The sequence below is a fragment of the Chiloscyllium plagiosum genome, chromosome 17, assembly GCF_004010195.1.
Source record: "Chiloscyllium plagiosum isolate BGI_BamShark_2017 chromosome 17, ASM401019v2, whole genome shotgun sequence".
Classification (NCBI taxonomy): Eukaryota; Metazoa; Chordata; class Chondrichthyes; order Orectolobiformes; family Hemiscylliidae; genus Chiloscyllium; species Chiloscyllium plagiosum.
Window position 1 is genome coordinate 21,263,802 of NC_057726.1, and position 20,493 is coordinate 21,284,294.

A 20,493-nucleotide genomic window follows, 5' to 3' on the forward strand; every position below is an offset into this window, starting at 1 on the left:
TTTTATAAATGACCTGGATGAGGGCTTAAAAGGGTGGGTTAGTAAATTTGCAGACGACACTAAGTCGGTGGAGTTGTGGATAGTGACGATGGATGTAGTAGGTTGCAGAGAGACATAGATAGGATGCAGAGGTGGGCTGAGAGGTGGCAAATGGTGTTTAATGTGGACAAGTGTGAGGTGATACATATTGGAGAGTAATCGGAAGTTGCAGAGAGACATAGATAGGATGCAGAGGTGGGCTGAGAGGTGGCAAATGGTGTTTAATGTGGACAAGTGTGAGGTGATACACATTGGAGAGTAATCGGAATGCAAAGTACTGGGCTAATGGTAAGATTCTTTGGAGTGCAGATGAGCAGAGAGATCTCGGTGTCCATGTACACAGATCCCTGAAAGTTGCCACCCAGATTGACAGGGTTGTTAAGAAGGCCTACAGTGGTTTGACCTTTATTAATAGGGTGCAGAGGAGATTTACTAGGATGTTGCCTGGTATGGAAGGAATGTCTTACGAGGAAAGTCTGAGGGCCTTGAGTCTGTTCTCGTTAGAGAGAAGGTTGAGAGGTGACTTAATAGAGACATACAAGATAATCAGAGGGTTAGATAGGGTGGACAGGGAGAGCCTTTTTCCAAGAATGGGAACAGCAAACACTAGGGGACACAACTTTAAAGTGAGGGGAGATAGGTGTAAGACAGATGTCAGAGGTAGCTTCTTTACTCAGAGAGTAGTAAGGGTATGGAATGCTTTGCCTGCAACAGTGGTAGATTCGCCACGTTTACGTGCATTTAAGTCGTCATTGGACAGGCATATGAACGTACATGGAATAGTGTAGGTGGGATGGGCTTCAGATTAGTATGACAGGGCGGTGCAATATCGAGGGCCAAAGGGTCTGTACTGCGCTGTAATGTTCTATGTCTATGTAAAACATGAATTGTCGAAATGATTACAAACCGGAGGACAAAAGCATGGAGAGATTGTGGTATAGTGAACCATACCCAATTAGAACAAATTTAATCAATTTATTGTAAATAGCAGCACTGGTTCTTTTGGTCAATCCTGGAAAATGCTTCAAAAATCAATAATTAAATGATCCCTTGACTCTTTGAAGTATTAGCTTAATTTATTGCACAGTTCACATATTCTGATCATTATTAGGTAAACTATTATGTAAGAGTTATGCTCTCACACAAATACAGATATTAAGCACTTAATAATTTAGTTTTTGTTCATAATATTAATGCAATATGCCTGATGTCTTATCTATAGTTGCCATCATAATCTGTCTTATTGAAATAAAAATGATGTTGATTAAAATTTTTGAGATCTTTGTCTTGTCAGGTCTTTTAAATGTAGCCAACAGTAAAAACACAGTAATTTCTTACTCACTGTGCCTTGATAAAATTTATGAATAATCAATGTTTAGAATAATTTGGTGAATTTATTTGTACTTTGAAGTGTGAATGCATTAATGATTTCACTTGCTCAGAGTCTTTTCTCCCAATTTCTGTTTCAAGTTTCAGAGAGAAATTGAATTAAGCCTGAGAGTTGGCTAAACAAGCATTTGAAGGGTTCAATAAAAAATGAAAACTACAGCTATTAAAAAGGCCAAAGTTCAAAAAGTTAATGCTGAAGTCAATGCATTAGTTCTGCTGTCTATGGAGAACCATAAAATACAAGGGTCATTGGACCTTCTGAATTCAAAAAAACAAAACAAAATGATGCTAATTATGTATGATATGGAGGTGCCAGTATTGGACTGGGGTGGACAAAGTTAAAAATCGTACAACACCAGGTTATAGTCCAACAGGATTATTTGGAAGTACAAGCTATCAGAGCGCTGCCCTTCATCAGGTAGCTAGTGGGGCAGGATCATAGTCTTGTTGGGCGAAAACCTGATGTTGTGTGCTAATTTTGTAGTGAGTAGTCCAGACAGAGGAACGGCATGTTAATATGTTAAAACAATATGATGACAAAGATAATAGTCATGAGGAAAATAAAAGGAGAGAGTGAAATGTAAATTCTGGAACAGTTAGAGAATTAATCAGACATTGTGAATTCAAAAGGTAACTCTCCAGCAACAGACTGGATAATATGGAAGTGCTTTGAAGTTCAGATGGCATACTATTTTATCATCCAGTAACCTACTGAAATAACTTATGAAGATTATTAGAGAATCATAAATTAATTTTCAGGAATTGGCCAAGGAAAACTGCTTTGGATGTTAGTGATGTTAATATGAGAGGTGCATCACCTATAAAATAACAGCCTTATAGAATCAATCCAAAGAGATCTCAAATCTCAACTAAGATAAGAGATTAAATTAATGACAGACAATAACACGATTGAACTGAGTCACAATACCTAGAGTTTATCTATCATGGTGCTGCCAAATCCAGATGGATCACAAAGGTTTTGTACTGATTATCGCAATGTCAATGTGATAATAAAAGTGGATTTATATCCTGTTCCAAGATTGGAGAACTTAATGTGAGTTTGAACAGAATGTCAACATTGTTGCTGTACTTTTAGCAAAGTTGTTAACGGAAGACAGGGAATTTGAATGGATGCCAGAGTGCCTTTGAATGAATTGGACACAAAATTTATCACAAAAGTTATATCACAAAATTTGAATGGGTAAAGGAATATTGGCGAGTTATGTTGACTGATATAGCCAAATATATATTGCCTTCTATAATACCTGGTAGATGTTATCAACACAAAGACGTGCTGTTTTGAACAAACAATGCACCAGTGATGTTCCAATGATTAACCAATAACCTATTGAAGGACTATATAACTATGCTGTTTCAATCAATGATTTGGTTGTTTTAGCCAAAGCTAGGAAAAACATTTATATGACTTGACTAAACTGTTTGATCAACTACAAAAAAAATTGGTTTAAACCTACCTAAGAGTGAATCTGCAAAAGCAAAGGCAAATAACTTGGCCTATTATTTGGGATAGGGCCAAGCTGCGCTGAGAAAAGTGAAGTGAAAATATGACCTATTTTGGATTTTCCCATACACAAGACAAAATGCAAACTTTTGCACGATGTTGTCATGAATTAATTTTATTGTAAGTTTGAATAGAATTTCAGCGTTATGGTGTACTTCAAACAAAGGTGTTGAAGGAAGACAGGAAATTAGAATGGATACCAGAGTATCAAACTGCCTTTGAAAATCTGACCACTGTGCTGACAATCGCATTGTCTTTAGCTGTGCCAGATTGTGAGAAGAGAATTAAACTGGCTACTGGTACCAGCAACATCAGTGTAGGGGCTGTTTTCCTCCAAGATGACAAGATGGAGTTCAAAAGGCATGTCTGTTATTTACCAAAAAACCTGACCACATGTCAAAAAAATATATTCCACATTGGTGAGAGTGACATTGTGCCTTGAGATTGCTCGACTTTATTTTGAGATTTAAAGCAACAACAACATGGAAGGAACTGCAATTTATATGGCCCACAATCCTTTGATTATTTCTGGAGGAAATACATGACTAGAACTTATGATTATTTATTTGGAACTTAAATTCCCAACTGCATACAGGTCATTCTACTAATACGCACGTTTCGTTAATAAGAATTCACTGTAACACGATTGATGAATTAGTGACACTTTTTCTAAAGCACAAACTTTTAAAACGTGGGTTGGGTGTAATGTGATTACATCACCAACACTTTGAGCGTTGTTTCTAACATGCAATTTTCCAAGAACATGTGCTTGCACAGGAATGCAACCATTGCTTCATATAAGAACTACCTATGATTAGAAAATCATTCATGAGCACAGAAAAAAAGTGGTACTGTAGACACTTCAATGACAGGACACATGATGGGCAACACATGATACAGCGCTCATGGACAACTAAAATATCATGGCTGTTTAATTTTTAAATATGGATATGCTGCTACTGTTAACATGACACAGAAATAGTGTAACAGTAAGCTTTGAAGAGTAATTAAAAGATTCGTTTCCATTCTTCGCAAGAAGATATGATGTCAGGACTGTGATTTAGTGTTATTTACTTTTGAGTTTGGATTTTGACTGACATATGGGATTTGCTCTGATTGTGCATGAAGGGGTTTAAACATCGACTTGGAAGACTTCTGAAGTCATGGATTGTTAAAGAAAACCAGATTGAGAGGTATAATTCTCAGAATCTAATGGGAAACTGTTCACATTTGGAGAGCATTTATAAGCGAACAAAATAAACAAATGCAACAACGAAACAAAAACAGAAATTGCTGGAGAAACTCAGCAGGTGTGGTAGCATCTGTAGAGAGAAAGCTGAGTTAACCTTTTGGGTCCAGTGACCCTTCTTCAGAACTCAGGTTAACTCAGCTTTCTTTACAAAGATGCTACCAGATCTCTGAAATTCTACAGCTATTTCTGTTTTTGTTTCAGATTTCCAGCATCTTCAGTTCTTTATTTTTAGCAATGTTTTGCATTAGGCTTCAGTTGGAGAGATCTTTAATTGGCTTCAGGGAAACACAGATGGTTTGAAGAAAGCTTTGATTTCCATTTGCGTGAGACACAGCTGAAGCTGGATGTGGAAAACAGTTTCTCCCAAAGAAGGGAGATCATTTAAAACTGTTAAGAGATAGGTTTACTTTGAAAGTTTCAGGCAGACCAAAAGTGTTTGATTAAAATGCTGAAGGAGTAATTTGAAACTGAGAGATTCTAAGCTCAGTTATATAAAAACTCAAAGAAGAGCTTATCAGAAATTGAATCTGAAATTGAAGCAACAGTTAAACCCTATTGAGTTGATACAAAAGGGAACTTTCTCTGGTGGAGTACTACTAAGACAGGTGGTGTTGTGATAAATGGAATGATATCTGACTTTCAAAATCTTGAAACTTGTGCTATATATAAAGTATTTGGTTTATTTCATGTTTTCATTTATTTATATAATAAACTTGCTTTATTGTTAAATATCACCAAAAATCCATGATCTATCAAGCCAGATGTCAGTCTGAGATCTGACCTGTCCAGTGATAGCATCAGCTGGGATCATAAAACAGTAAAAAGATAAAGAATGAAGGTTAGCACCTTATACGAATCTGAGCAATATGAGCTATGATGATATTGGAGGCAGAATCAGACAAGAAATCCTGCAAGGATTATCTCAAAGTTGGGAATATCGAGCTCCATCTTTTATGTTTTTGCCAAGCGGTGAGGCATGTTTCTCACTAGAGAGCAGTGAAATGCTAATGAAGGGGAACAGTGGCTTGTTAAACATCTTATTGATGCTGCAACTTGACTCATTCATATTCAACTTCTGACCTCACCAAATGCACTGAACACATTACATGGCAAGCATTCTCAGCATGGAATTCATGTATGTGGTGCCTTGCAACTTCAGCTCACCACTTGTTCCAAAGGACTTCCATTCTGGGCACTAAGTGATAACATCTCAGGGCACATTCTCAGGACACCAGCCACATACACTCCATATCACAGACCCTGGCATCTGACACGTCCCAGCCTCTAAGAATCCTCACGTCACATCTTTAATCCATTTATGGGACACTTCCACACTTCAATTCTGACCCTCGGGCTCCACCATCAACTATCATTTTAACGCTGCTGCAAGGACTCTATGCAGTCAGGGACTTGCACCCAGCTCACGGACTCATGGCTGCATCTGCAGGCAGTTCACTGACAGTCTGAACACTCACTCACTCTGAATCTATCCTGGATGCTCACAGCATCCCTCTGATGCCCTGACTTTTTGCAATTTGTCCCAACAGCCAGGTATTCGAAGCTCAAATCACAGAATACAGTAAGTCAAGGCAGCCAGTGATACCAGTCCAGGAGATTGGACACTATTAATAAGCTGCTTAGAGCAGTCAAATTCAATATGGTTCCACAAAACGACGGAGGAGCTGTGAGTCAGGCAGCCTACCATTTGTCTGGACTCTTTCAGCCCCATTGTGGGCTGCTTTCCTCCTGGAATTGAGACCAAGGCAGGGGTTAAGGGAGATGAAATTGGATGGCACAGTTGCCATTTTTACTGCAGGTGAGGAGGTGTGCCCACTAAGTCAGTAGGCAAGTAGGCAGCACAGAGACCACATAGGAGAGCTGCGTTAGAGCTGATGGGACTTTGGGAGGGTGAGTGAGTGGGGAAGATGTTGAAGGCACTAGTGAGAGTGGAAGAACTTGGGCCTTGGTGGAAGCTGGGTATAATAGCAGAGAGAGCATGAGTGTGAGGTATCAGAGAGAAGATGGTGGCAGAGGAGAGAAGGTCCTTGACATTCTTGCTGTACAGTTGGTTATTTCTTCAAACAGATTAGACTGCAATGACCCAGGTGGCAACATCAGATCAAGCCTGTGGCTGCATCAACCTGTACAGCCTCCAGAACCAAGCCCCCCAGGTGCTGCCTGCAAAGTGGGGCACATGTCTCCCCTTGTCTGCTAAAGCCAAGGAACTGTGCATGGCAGCTCTTGACTGAAAATGCTTGACTGGTTGCACACCAGACTCTTAAAGATGTCATAGGGACAAGGGATGCCAGTCTTTCAGCAGAATGGTGAGTTTGGAATAGTGCGTGATAGACAATGGGGATAGAACCAAACGTGAGGGATGCGAAATGTCTGGGGTAGGTAGTTAATGAAATGCACTTAGTCAGATATGGCAAGAAATTTCACTGGACCTCGTGCGGTGAATCTCTCCAAAAAGCTAAACATAACTCACACTTCACCAGAAAAGCTAAAATATTTAGCCTTCAGTCAATGCCCTTTCTTACATTTTAATTTGGTCAAGTCAAAATCTGACAGATTTGTTTTCTAATCAATGTTAATACAAATTGTTTACAATGCGTAATGAGGCATAAAACCTCAAATGGTAGACCATAACAACATAGAGTCAGATAAATGTATAGCACAGAAACAGACCCTTCAGTCCAACTCACCCATGCTGACCACATATAAATTTAGTCCCATTTACCAACATTCAGACTATATCTCTTGAAAACCTTCCTATTCATATACCCATCCAGATGCCTTGAAGGGGTTGAAATTGTACCAGCCTCCACCACTTCCTCTGGCAGCTCAGTTCATACACACACCACCCTCTGTGTGAAAACATTGCTCTTTAGGTCTCTTTCAAATGTTTTCCCTCTCACCTTAAACCTATTCCCTCCAGTTTTGGACTCCCCACACCAGGGAAAACACCTTGTCTTATTTACCCCATCCATGCTCATGTTTTTATAAACCTCTATATGGTCACCCCTCAGGCTTCTACACTCCAGGGAAATTAGCCCCAGAATTTCCAGCCGCTCTATATAGCTCAAACCCTTCAACCCTTGCAACATCCTTGTAAATCTTTCCTGAACCCTTTCAAGTTTCACAACATCCTTCCCATAGCAGGAAAATCAGAATTGCATGCAGTATTCTAAAAGTGGACTAATCAATGTGTGGGAACCACAACATGACCTTCCAACTCCTATACTCAATGCTCTGACCAAGAAAAGCAAACATACCAAATGCCTTCTTCACTATTCTGTCTACCTGCAACTCTACTTTCAAGAGAGTTGAACCTGCACTCCAAGGTCTTTTTGTTCAGTTACACTCCCCATGACCTTACCATTTGGTGTATAAGTCCTGTCCTGATTTGCTTTTCCAAAATGCACCACCTCCCAGTTAGCTAAATTAAGCTCCATCTGCCACTCCTCGGCCCATCGGCCCATCTGATCGAGATCCCATTGTACTCTGAGGTAGCCTGCTTTGCTGTCCACTCCACCTCCAATTTTGGTGTCATCTACAGACTTACTAACTAAATCTCCTATGTTCATATCCAAATCATTTATATAAATGACGAAAAGTAATGGGCTTAGCACCAATCCTTGTGAGCACACCACTGGCCACAGGCCTCCAGTCTGAAAAGCAACCCTCCACCACCACCCTCTGTTTTCTACCTTCAAGCCAGTTCTGTATTCATATGGCTAGTTCTCCTATATTCTATTTGGTCTAACATTGTTAACCAGTCTATCATGAGGAACTTCATTCAAACGCCTTACTGAAAATCCATATAAATTACATTTACCGCTCTGCCCTCATCAATCCTCTTTGTTACTTCTTCAAAAAACTTAAGTTAGTGAGACATGATTTCCCATGCACAAAGCCATGTTGACTATCCCTAATCAGTTCTTTCCAAATACATGTAAATTCTGTCCTTCAGGAATCCCTCCAACAACTTACCCACCACCGATGTCAGGCTCACTTGTCTGTAGCTCCCCACCTTTTCCTTACCACTATTCCAGCATTCTCTAAATCTACCAGCCTTTCCTTTCATCCTAACAGGACCAAAATGTCTCTGTACTCTTGTTATCTCATTGTTGAAGACTCCACATTTTGCAGCCACCACTTTTCCCGAAAACATCTGCCCCCAATGAACTTTTGAAAGTTTTTGCCTAATACTGCCAAAATTTGCTTTCCTCCAATTTAGAACACTAACTTTTAGATCTGGTCTATCCTTTCCATCACTATTTTAAAACTAACAGATTCAGGGTCACTGACCCCAAAGTGCTCCCCCACAGACACCTCAGTCACCAGCTCCACCTTATTTCCCACGAGTAGGTCACGTTTTCGACTTTCTCTAGTTGGTACATCCACATACTGAATCAGAAAATTTTCTTGCACACGGTTGATAAGGTCCTCTCCATCAAGGCCCTTAACACGATAGCAGTCCTCGTCTATGTGTGAAAAGTAAAAATCCCCTACCATTACCATCCTATTATTCTTAGAGATAACTCAGATCTCCTTACAAATTTGTTTCTCAATGTCCCACTGACTATTGGGGGGTCTTTCGTACAATCCCAATAAGGTCATCATCCCTTTCTTAACTCTCAGTTCCACTCAAATAACTACTCTGGATGTATTCCCAGCAATATCCTCCCTAAATACAGCCACAATGTTATCCCCAATCGAAAACACCACTCCCCTCCCCTTTCTTGCCCCCCCTTCCTCTCCTTCCTATAGCATCTATATTCAAATTCCATTTGTATAGCACTTTTAAAATGGGGAAGATTCCAAGCAGTCCATAGTGGCATAATCAAAGAAATGACCTTCAAGTTAAAGAAGAATACATTCAGAGGATGTCATATTTGGTTCAAGACTTTACTATTCAGGAATATCTTTCAAGGAGAGGATAAACTCTCCAGAGCACACAGCTTAGATGGTTAAAACTTCGAGTTAGATAATGGAAAAATGTATCCAAATAAAGGCAAAGGTACAGAAGGGTTGAATGGGGTTACAGATTGATAGAGAATATAAAAGAATTTAAATATATGATTTTGAATTTCAATTCTAAATTGTGCAGGCCAACATTCACTGCAGATTAGTGAAGAAACACATAACCAGTGAGTCTGAGTCTGTACCAAACAGAATGTGGTCAGCAGAGTTTCTGATGAAGGGCTTATGCCTGAAACATCGACTCTCCTGCTCCTTGGATGCTGCCTGATCGGATGCGCTTTTCCAGTACCATATTTTTTGACTCTGGTCTCCAGCACCTGCAATCCTCACTTTCTCCTCTCTGTAATTTTAGCAGTAGACAAGCAGAAGTAAGTTGAAGGTAAGTAACATTATGGAGATGAAACTCTATGGCCTTTGCAATGGACAAGATATGGGATCAAGATTGTGTTGGATACTAAGGTTGTGAACAGTCTTGTTCACCATGAGTCAATGACTGCAAAGAGGAATGGAACTGTGAGCAGAGGTACAGAGCTGTTGTTAAGGCTGACATTTGGACTTGTTAATCTTCCACTCAAGACTTACACCAGTCCTTGGCAACTTTACATTAGTGCAGCACGACATTTCACAGGAAGATGGTTACATAGCGAGATGATCTATTCTAGTCATTTACGTTCTGCCAATCTACTGAGCAACATCATGCAGAAGTCAACTTCCCACACTGTAATATCTGACTGAAGAAGAGAAATAGGAGGATAAGTACAACTAACATTACAAACAAAACAAATTATATGGTACTCTCGAGATAAATTATATTGTTGAATTAATGTTGCAATTGAACCTCATCAATATTACAGAACTTGTTGTTTTTAATATCTGAAAGACAATGGTTCATCATGAGCAGTGTTACTGATGATTATGGTTTTATCATCTTCATATATTTCCTGTGAATGGGCTTTGTGCTGGAGCTGCTTGCTACATGGCTTTCATTGATTTCTTTTATTATCTGAAACTGATTTTTTAATATGATAGCCATATGAAAGAAAAATCTTAATTTAAATCACACAAATACACATCCCACTGAGATCAGTTCAACAGTAAAACACTGAATACATAAACACGACAATCAATAATAGACTTTTCACTCACCTCTCGGTCTAAGATTGAAGGTGGCACTACAGTGACAATGTCTCCTTTCTCTGGGTCTATGTAGAACATGTTTGGAGATGGTGTCTCTGGTGTCTGTTTAATGATGCTGTAGCGCAGAACTGCATTGTCTGTATTGGGGTCATCTGCATCAAAAGCTGTCATGCGCATTACTGTAGTTCCTAAAGTGAGAATTAGAATAATAGTTTTACCACATTTTTTACTTTCTGCCATTGTTAACATAATCATTAGAGAGTGCTCTCCAAATATTTTCCTCCTCAGCAGCTGCCTCAGTGCTGTGTATAATAAGGAGGGAAATGGTACTAAGCAAACTTATAGAGCTGTGGGCTGATACACCTCTGAGCCTATGGGTGGCTCAATGGTTAGCACTACTGCCTCACAGTGCCAGGGACTCAGGTTCAATTCTAGCCTCTGCTTGGAGCTTCCACATTTTCCTTATGTCTGCATCAATTTCCTCTGGTTGCTCTGGTTTCCTCATACAGTCCAAAGATGTGTAGATTTGGTGGATCAGCCATGGGAAATGCAGGGTTACAAGGACAGGATAGGGAGTGGGTCTTGGCGAGATGCTCTTTGGAGGGTCGGTGTGGACTTGATGGGCTAAATGGCCTGCTTCCGCACTTTAGCAATTGTACGAGTCCAGATGGACTTCAGCCTAAGCTTTGAAGAGATTGCTAATGTGATAGTAAAAACATTGGTATTAATTTTCAAAAAGATTCCTAGATTCAGGAAAGGCTCTATCAGACTATGAAGTCGCAAATATATGTTCTCTATTCAAAAAGGGTGGGAGGTAGAAAATATACAAACAAGGAACAAGAGTGGGTCCCTTGGTACTTTGAGCCTGTTCCACTATTCAATGAAATCATGGCTGATCGGTTTGTAACGTCAACTCTACATTCCTCTATAAATCTGTTAATCTTCTATCCTCTTGGAAATTAAGAATCCATTTAGCTCTGCCTTAAAATTATTTAAAAATTCTGCACCGACAACCTTTTGAGGAAGACAATTCTAAAGACTCATAATGCTCAGATAATTTTTCTTTTCCTCTGTTCTATTTTAAATGGACACCCCTTATTTTTGAACTATGATGACCAGTTCTAAAGCAGGAAACTATAGGTCATTTAGCTTGACATTTGTCATGGAGACATGTTGGAATTGAAAAAAATTGCGCACTAAGAAAAATCCAAGATAATCAGGAACAGTCAGCATAGCTTTATGAAAGTAGCAACATGGTGACCCAATTTACGGGAGTCTTTTAAAGGAGTCCTTTGTGGATAAAAAGGAACCAGACAACAATACAGCACTTAGTTTTCCAGAAGGTATTTGATAAATTCTATATCAAAGGTTATTGTGGAAATAAAAGCTCACGGTGTAGAGGGTAACATATTGACTGGTTGACAAAAGACAGAAAATATGAGTAAATGGATCTTTCATTGGAAGGATGTGATAATTGGAGTCCTGCAGAGTGCTGTGCTGGGGCCTCAACATTTATAATTTACACCAATGACTTAGGTGAGGGGAATAATGGCAGCTAAACTTTCAGCCAATATCAATTTAGGTAGAAAAGTAAGTTGTGAAGAAGACACAAAGAAGTCTCAGACCAATGTAGAGAGTTTGAGTGAATGTGCAGAAATCTGGCAGATGGAATTATAATGTAAAAAAAAATGTGAAGTTGCTCACTTCGGCAGGAAGAATAAAAAAGCAGAGTTACACTTAATGGAGAATGACTGCAGAATTATGAGGATTATGGGGTTCTGGTGCGCGAGTTACAAAACACCAGTAAGGAGGCACTGCATGTAATCAAGAAAGCTAATGGGATGCTGTCCTTTGTCCTGAGAGAAACTGCAGTTCTTCAGTTATACAGGCCTTTGGTGAGTCCACTTCTCAAATGCTGAGCAAAGATTTTTGATTCCTTACTAACAAGAGACATAAATGCATTAAGGACAGATCAGAGGAGGTTTGCTAGGTTGCTATTTGGAATGAATGGGACTTCTTATGATGACAGGCTGGGCTTGCTTTTGCTGGAGTTTAGAAGTATGAGGGCAGAACCAGAGAACATAATTTTAAAATTAGGGATCATCCTTTCAAGAGAGAGCTGAGGAGATATTTCTCTTTCAGAGGGTCGGGTGACTGCCTCAGAAGGGCAGTCAGGTGGGAATATTGAATATTTTTAAGGAAAAGTGGATACATTCTTGTTAGGCAAGGCAAGGCAAGCGTTGCTGGGGGTAGCTAGGAAAACGGAATCTGAAACAGAAACTGATTAACGTGATCTTATCAAATAGCTGAGAAGGCAGAGGGGTTAAACAGTACACTTCTGCTCCAATTTTATATGTGTCTCTGTAATATTTGTAAAACTATTCTGAGCACTAGTATGCAAATATCAGCAGCAGTCCAGCTTCTCAAACTTCGGGCATCATACATCAGTTTTCCTATTGTCTGTAATTCCTCTAATATGTTACAATATCATAAGGTCTTGGGAGAAAATGTGCACAATCCGGAGACAATTGCTAATAAGTAACAGAATCATATAACATCTGGAAGGTTTAATCAATCACGATAGAATGATGAGCCATGGTTCAGTTGGTAATACGCTTGTCTGAGTCAAAGGTTTTGATATACGTTTGATTCCAGGGCCTCAGAACAAAAACTGACACTGAGGGAGCACTGTTTTATTGAATTCTTTGATCGAGGCTGAATTAAATTCTGTTGTTCAGGTGGATGGTAAATATAAAATGACATTAATTCAAAAAAGAAGACCAGAGAATTATCTCCAAAGATCTGGTCAATAAATTGGTTATCATAGTTCCTACATTGCAACAGCAATTAAACTTCAAAAGTGCTTCCTTGACTGTGAAGCACGATAACTTTACATGACGAACCGATGTGTCAGAGTGTTATATAAATACTATTTTTGTTCTTTGTAAGTGATTTGCAAATCACTTTCTCTATTCTTTCTTGGGTTTGAAAGTCTTTTTCAATTGATATATCTGAATAATTGAAAACCTAAATAAAAACTTGCAGTCAAAAAATTGTTGCCAGCATGATCATAATACGCCACTATAACAATATTCCATTATTTATATATAGTTACTGGATTGTAGTGTCAGTAGCAGTCCACATGCACCTAATAACATAAGGAATCCTTTTTTTGTAGCTTGAATACTTTAAGTTCTTTTACTTGAAACTGGAGTTAGTATTCGTCTACTCGAAAGTATAAAGTGTAGCATAACGCTAGAAATGTACACCATTAAACGACAACCTCTGAGTTTCATAAGTTTTGTAATTTAAGGAATAATCTCTCAACCAATTTGTTGGGTATTTTTGATGAGTGAATAGAGAAGGTTGATGAAGGTGATGATGTGGCGTACATGGACTTCCACTCGGCATGGAATTTCACACAACAGATTTATAATGGTCATGAAATAAAGAAAGCTAATGACACCATGGATACAAAATTGGCGGACAACCATGAGAAAGCTGATGTTGGCTGATTTTTTGGAAGGGAGGAACGCTTGAAGATTTGAAGGCGTAAGGAGAAAAATTTTGATGCAAACTTAAGTTGAGAACTTAAATGCATTAAGTGAGGGTGTGGTGGAGGCAGCTTCGATCAAGCCCATTCAAGACGGAATTAGATTCTTATCTGCAAAGGAAGAGTTGGAGTGATACAGGAAGAAGGTGAGAAAGGGGACGTGAGATGCATTGCTCCTTTGTAGACTAGACCATATACAGCTGGCCTAATGATCTCTTTTTGTGCTGTAACCATTCCATGACTCTTCAGTCTTCCAATGCTGATGCTGTAATCAAGAGTCGGGAATGGCATGTGGGTATCCACCCTGTGGGCAGGTGTGTTAAAAATCTGGGGCAGAATTTTTCTGGCACCGTGGCTCAATTGTTAGCTCGGCGGCCTCATAGAACCGGGGACCTGGGTTCAATTCCAGCCCTGGGCAATTGTCTGTGTTGAGTCGGATGCTCTCTCTGCGTCTGCGTGCATTTCCTTTAATGCTCCGGTTTCCTCCCACAGCCCAAAGATGTGTAGGTTAGGTTGATTGGTCATGCTAACATTACCCTATATTGTTGGATAGAGCTCTTAAGGATAGTGGAATCAAGGGTTATGGGGATAAGGCAGGAACAGGATAATGATTGAGGATGATCAGCCATGATCATAATGAATGGTGGTGCTGGCTCGAAGGGCAGAATGGCCTACTCCTGCACCTATTGTCTATTGTCCAGCGATATGTAGGCTAGTGGACATCCACTGATTCAATCAACAAGCACATCAATCTGGACTCAACATACCGGCCACTGCAGCGGACAGCTGGAACTGACAACCGGAAGCGGCAGGTACAAATCACTATAAATGCCGGAGGAAACATCACAGAAGCGCTTCACAGGAGGCTTAGAAGCACTGAGGATGTCACCTAGACAGGGGACGAAACGTCTGCAACACAAATTCCCAGCTCGGTGTACAGAACCACAACATTTTGTACAGTACTGGGAAACAAAAGTTGGGGGTGTTCCAACTCCTAAACCTGTCCCTGACGTTTTCAAAGAGGTGAACAGAGTCAGGTTGTATATTCCATTAAGGTACACGGGCAGGCCCACAAAGCTAAGCAGTAATTAGCTTGAAAGGAATTCTAGGATGTAATGAGGGCACCACGACATGGAGGTTTCCTCTCCCCAACTTGTTTAAGACTATAATTAATAAGGAGGTGGCCCTCCATAGGGTTGCCTCTGGCTGCTGTTGAACCCTGGCAGTGTGCAATCTGCATGGAATGCTAGTTTGCTCATCCTGACCAGAAGACAAACTATTGGGGTGGCAGGGTGGCTCAGTGATTAGCAATGCTATCTCATAGCACCAGGGACCTCAGTTCAATTCCCATCTCAGGTGACTGTCTGTGTGGAGTTTTTATGTTTTCCCTGTATCTGTATGGGTTTCCTCTGGGTGCTCTGGTTTCCTCCCACAATCCAAAGATGTGCAGGTCAGGTGAATTGGCCATGCTAAATTGCCCATAATTTTAGGTACATTAGTCAGGGGTAAATGTAGGGGAATGGATTTTGGTTGCTCTTCGGAGAGTCGGTGTGGACTTGTTGGGCTGAAGGGCCAGTTTCCACACCGTAGGGAATCTATTGAGTCTGCTCTGCGATTAAATGAGAACATGGCTGATCTAATCAACCTCAACTCCATTTTCCTGTCTTTTCCTCATTATCTTCAATTCCATTACTGATTAAAAATCTGTCCATCTCAGTCTTGAATATACGCAATGACCCAGCCTCGACAGCTCTCTGTGGTAAAGAAATGCATTGATTCACTTCTCTCTGAGAGAAGAAATTCCTTTTCATCCCTGTCTCAAACTGGGTGAGCTTTTATTCAGAGATTCTGCCCCCTGATCCTAGACTCTCCCTAAAGGGGAAATATCCTTTACATATCTACCCTGTAAAGATCTCGAAGAATCTTACCTGTTTCAATCAAATCAGAACTTAAAAGGGATAGAGACAATGAGTGCAGTTCTGTCCTACTCAATCCCTCCTCATAAGATATTGGGTGCTTACTTTCAGACTCCTAAGCAGCTTCCTAACCATGTGGAAAACTTGAGACTAAAAATTCTAACTGACATCCATTAATTGAACCTAATTCAATTCTAAATTCATTACTTGTCGCTGGGGTGGGGGTTGGGAGGAGAGGTGAGTAAACCAGCCATTCTTGAGCTGGCATCCATTAAAATGACAGACACCAGTAACAGTGTTGGGAAACTGCCATAGCAGCCAGTAACAGTACATTTGGCCCATGTCCTTCTGCCTTCTTGTACCTGATGAGTCCTGAAAGTCCAACTCCTGACATGGGAGCTCTGTGACTATGCTCCATACTCATCATTGTAAGTGAGAGATTAATGTGTCAATTACATGAAACTATTTTGAAAGAAAAATATGTTCTGTAGTCAAAAACGTATTGAAAAAGAGGGCTGTGTCAATTCTGGCAAATTTCATGTAAAAATGAGGTGAGGAAGAATATCTTCAGCCAGAGGGTGGTTAAACCATGAAATACATTGCTGTAGAAAGCTGAAAGTCATTGAGTGCATTTAAGACAGAGGTAGATATGTTCTTGTTCAGTTAGAGGATCAAAGATGACAGGAGAAGGCATGAGAATGGCTGTAAGAAATATGTCAGCCATGACCGGATAGTGCAGCAGACTTGATGGATCCAATGGCTTAATTCTGCTCCTATATTTTATGGTCTTATGGTTTCTCTCCATGGTCCCAGCAACATTTCTCACACATGCACCTCACTGCTGATGCAACATACCACTATGGTGCTCGGCTCGTTATATTACTCCTCTAGCTGGATGTGGAAGTACTTGGCACTATCTGAACCTCAGGGGTCCCTGACGCTGGTGCCATTTTTGAGGCCCAGCGGTGTATTTGGTGGCTATCCAGAGCAGCCCCAAGCAGTTCCGGTCAACTGCCTCAGACATGATAGGCAGAGGGAAATTGAAACCCTGCTTTGGGAACAGGGTTAGGGAAGCGCTGGTGATGCTGCCCATGGAGCATATCCTATGACGTTCCTGACAGGGATCCACAATGGAGTTCCAGAAGAAGCAAGTGGTGAGCTGCAGTCACCAGGGTATTGCACGGACTTTCATGTTGGAAATTGTCATCATCCAGTATTACTCTGTAAGCCAAATAATTGCCGAGCAAAACACTGTTTGCACAAGATAATCATGAAACCCCAACTGATAAATTCTAAAATGTCAAGCCAAGAAAATAACTGAAATTATGACTGCTATGAATATCATTTTAAAAAAATGCGCCAATATATCTTTTCACTTGACCATTTTGTAAAAGAAAATATCCAGGTATGTCCACAGAACCTGGAATAAATCTATTTTCCACAATCTGTCAAACCTTAAGTCCTTAAAAAAGAGCAATTAGATAATCATGAGGGCATAGATAAGATGAAGGACAAGGGTCTTTTCCCAAGTGGTCTGTTCTATGCTGTGCAATTGTATGCTTCTATGAAGCCTTCATAACACAATCACTGAATTACAGGCAAGTTCACTATTCAACAAGCAACAAAACTCACAATAGAATTACTGAAGATCTCTGAAGACAAGTATGCACTCAAACTAAAAGAGAGAGTCGATAGCCAATCAATGCCAAGAGAAAAAGATCTCAGTAAAATGCTGGCAGTAATAAAGGCAGCTGCAGAAAATGATCAATCTTACAAAATTACTACCATTAAAGTTATTGCAAAGTTTTAAAAATACTGAAGTTAGATATGGGAACAAATGGATTTTCATGACAGTTTTTAATGGCCTTGTTGGAAAAATGGTCTCCACATGCCTTGGATTGTTTCATAATTGCAATCTATTTATGGGCATATGGCCATTTAGAGATTATCTCTCAGAGGACTAACTGGTCCACTCATGGTTCATCAACAGAAAACTTTGTTCCATTTTCCAACACCTACGAGAATTATAATTCAACAACACTCCATTCAGTAATAACAGCAAATTTCAAAAACGTATTTGGTGAGTGAATGTTAGCTTTTCAGTTTTCTGGATAGCCGATTGGATCAGATTTATGTCAACAGACAGGGTTCAATCCCCATTCCGGCTGGAGCTGATTTGGGATCTGTGTCCTTGTCCTACCCCTTGTGGAGATAATCACACAGTCGGGCAGACTTGCTTTCAGGCAGAGAACCCTAGAATAAAGATTTATGCTTCATTATAGCAAAACAAAATAATGGTTGTCAGATGCAAACCAATACCAGTCAGATAGGGTATAAGTCTTGTTAGAGTCCTGCACATTCCTATGTCAAAACATTGGATACATTCCAAGAATATCCCCTCTCTTGACTGTTGCCTGGTAAGTTCTGATGTTGGATTGTATATTTTTGTGTGCATTGGCTGAGAGTAGAGTTGACTTTAGTGGTGATGCTTATAGTTGAACAGCTTCTTCTCTATCATTATCTTGTCTCATGGTTACAAGATGCCTGTTGGTTGATTTGTAAAAGGCCATGAGACTGCACTGGAACATGTCAACAGCTTCAGAAGAGTAAACAGGGAAATATGCACAAAAATGGTTGAAGTTCAATTTATTCTTCACTATGTGGTTACACAGAAAGGATATAAAATATCTGTAAATGCAGAAAAAGGTCATGTCAGATTGCGCAAGAAATATTAACTTAACATTTCCATAAATGTCAAATTTGCGAGGTGTGCTCTGACTTTGACCCAATGTTCTGATGTAGGTCAGCTAGATTTATTACAGTTCTTCATACAAGTCACACTGTTCGAAAACTACAAAGGTCTTGTTCCTTGATGCAATAATATCAAGATTCAACAACCTTGAAATAAGATTGATTGGCAAGGCTTCAAGGACTTCCATGTGGTCTCAGCACCTAGTTAACAAAGTTTCTTAAGTAAAAGCACCAAATGATCTTCATCATAATCACTTGATTTCTCAAAATGATTTGCAGCTAATTAAACATGTTCTGAAGCTTAATGTTTACTGAGTCTGCCTCCAACATCAAGATTTTGCTTGATTTAACAATACTTAAGTTATCTCCTGTAACATAATGAACTGGATGTTGTGGTAGTGAAGAAGCCAACAGATATTTATTACAGTTAACCATTATGTTGAAACTGTGCATTCCTCAGATGTGCAAGTATATGGGGGCAAATTATTAAGCTTTTAGCTACAACAAAGGGGCATGTTTCCAGTGATCTTGAGTGGAGTATGAGATTTTAATACCCTCAGGTGACATGCCATGATGCTCTGATGTCATGAGCGCACTGATAGTGAGACATAAGGGGTAAGAGCAGAATAGACCATGCAGTCCATTAAGTCTGCACTATCAGTCAGTGAAATCATGCCTGATATGATAATCTTCATCATTACTTTACTGCTCTTTTCCCATAACGCTGTATTGCCTTACTGATTAATTGCAGCTTTGATTACACTTAGTGACTCAGTCTTGACAGCCCTATGTGGTAAAGTATGCCACAGATTCACTGAACTCAGAAGAAATTTCTCCTAATTTCTTAGATAAATAGATGACCCCAATACTGAGATTATGCCCCCACCACAAGGAGAAAACCACCTTTCTGCACTTGCCTTGTCAAGTCCCTTAAAAATCTGATATGTTTCAACAGGGCTGCCTCTCATTTTTCTAAATTCTAATGAATTTGGGCCCAACCTATTCAACTTCTCATGAGAAGGTTCTTCCATACCAGGATCAGTCCAGTAAAATGTCTCTGGACCACCTCCAATGCCACTTTGTCTGAACACAATATAAGGTAATAAACACAGCGGCCAATTTGCGCACACATAAAAAATCCCAGCCAGCAACGTGATAATGGTTAGAGACAAAAAACTGCAGATGCTGGAATCAAAAATAGACTGGCAGGAGACTGAAGAACACAATAAGCCAGGCAGCATCAGAAGGTGAAGGAGTCGGCGTTTCAGATGTAACCCTTCTTCAGGACTGGGGGTGAGTGTGGGGCGAAGCTGCAGATAAAGGGGGTGGCGGGGGCAGGGTGGTGAAGTAGGAACAGATGAAGACAGGTACAGTGTACGATCTGGTTGGTCAATGAGAGGAATGAATCCAGTTGGTGGCAGGGAGCAGTTATTTTGTGGTATTGATTGAGGGATAAATAGTGGTCAGAATACAAGGCATAACTCTCCTGCTCTTCTTTGAATTTGGTCGTTTAGAACCTCCTGGACAGGCATTATAACTTCCGAGATGAAATCAGAATGGACATCCGTAGAACAATGTGTACTCACAATTTCATCGGAATCAACTGTCAGTTTAATGAGAGACTTGTATTATCCACCGTCATTTCCGCCACCTCCAAACGGACCCCACCACCAAGGATATATTTCCCTCCCCTCCCCTATCAGCATTCCGTAAAGACCACTCCCTCCGTGACTCCCTCGTCAGATCCACACCCCCCACCAACCCAACCTCCACCCGCGGCACCTTCCCCTGCAACCGCAGGAGGTGCAAGACTTGCGCCCACACCTCCCCCCAAGGCCCCAAAGGAAACTTCCATACCCGCCACAGATTCACCTGTACCCCCACACATATCATCTATTGCATCCTCTGTACCCGATGTGGCCTCCTCTATATTGGGGAGACAGGCAGG

General features: G+C 40.3%; 1 protein-coding gene across 2 annotated transcripts in view; it reads right to left on the bottom strand.

Moving 5' to 3' along the window:
- Positions 1-20,493, bottom strand: part of cdh13 (cadherin 13, H-cadherin (heart)) — a 1,069,860-nt gene that overhangs the window by 300,307 nt on the left and 749,060 nt on the right. For both annotated transcript variants that reach the window (XM_043706651.1, XM_043706652.1), the window contains one exon: positions 10,335-10,513. In XM_043706651.1, coding sequence (XP_043562586.1) covers positions 10,335-10,513 — 179 coding nt within the window. The remainder of the gene's footprint in view (positions 1-10,334; positions 10,514-20,493) is intronic.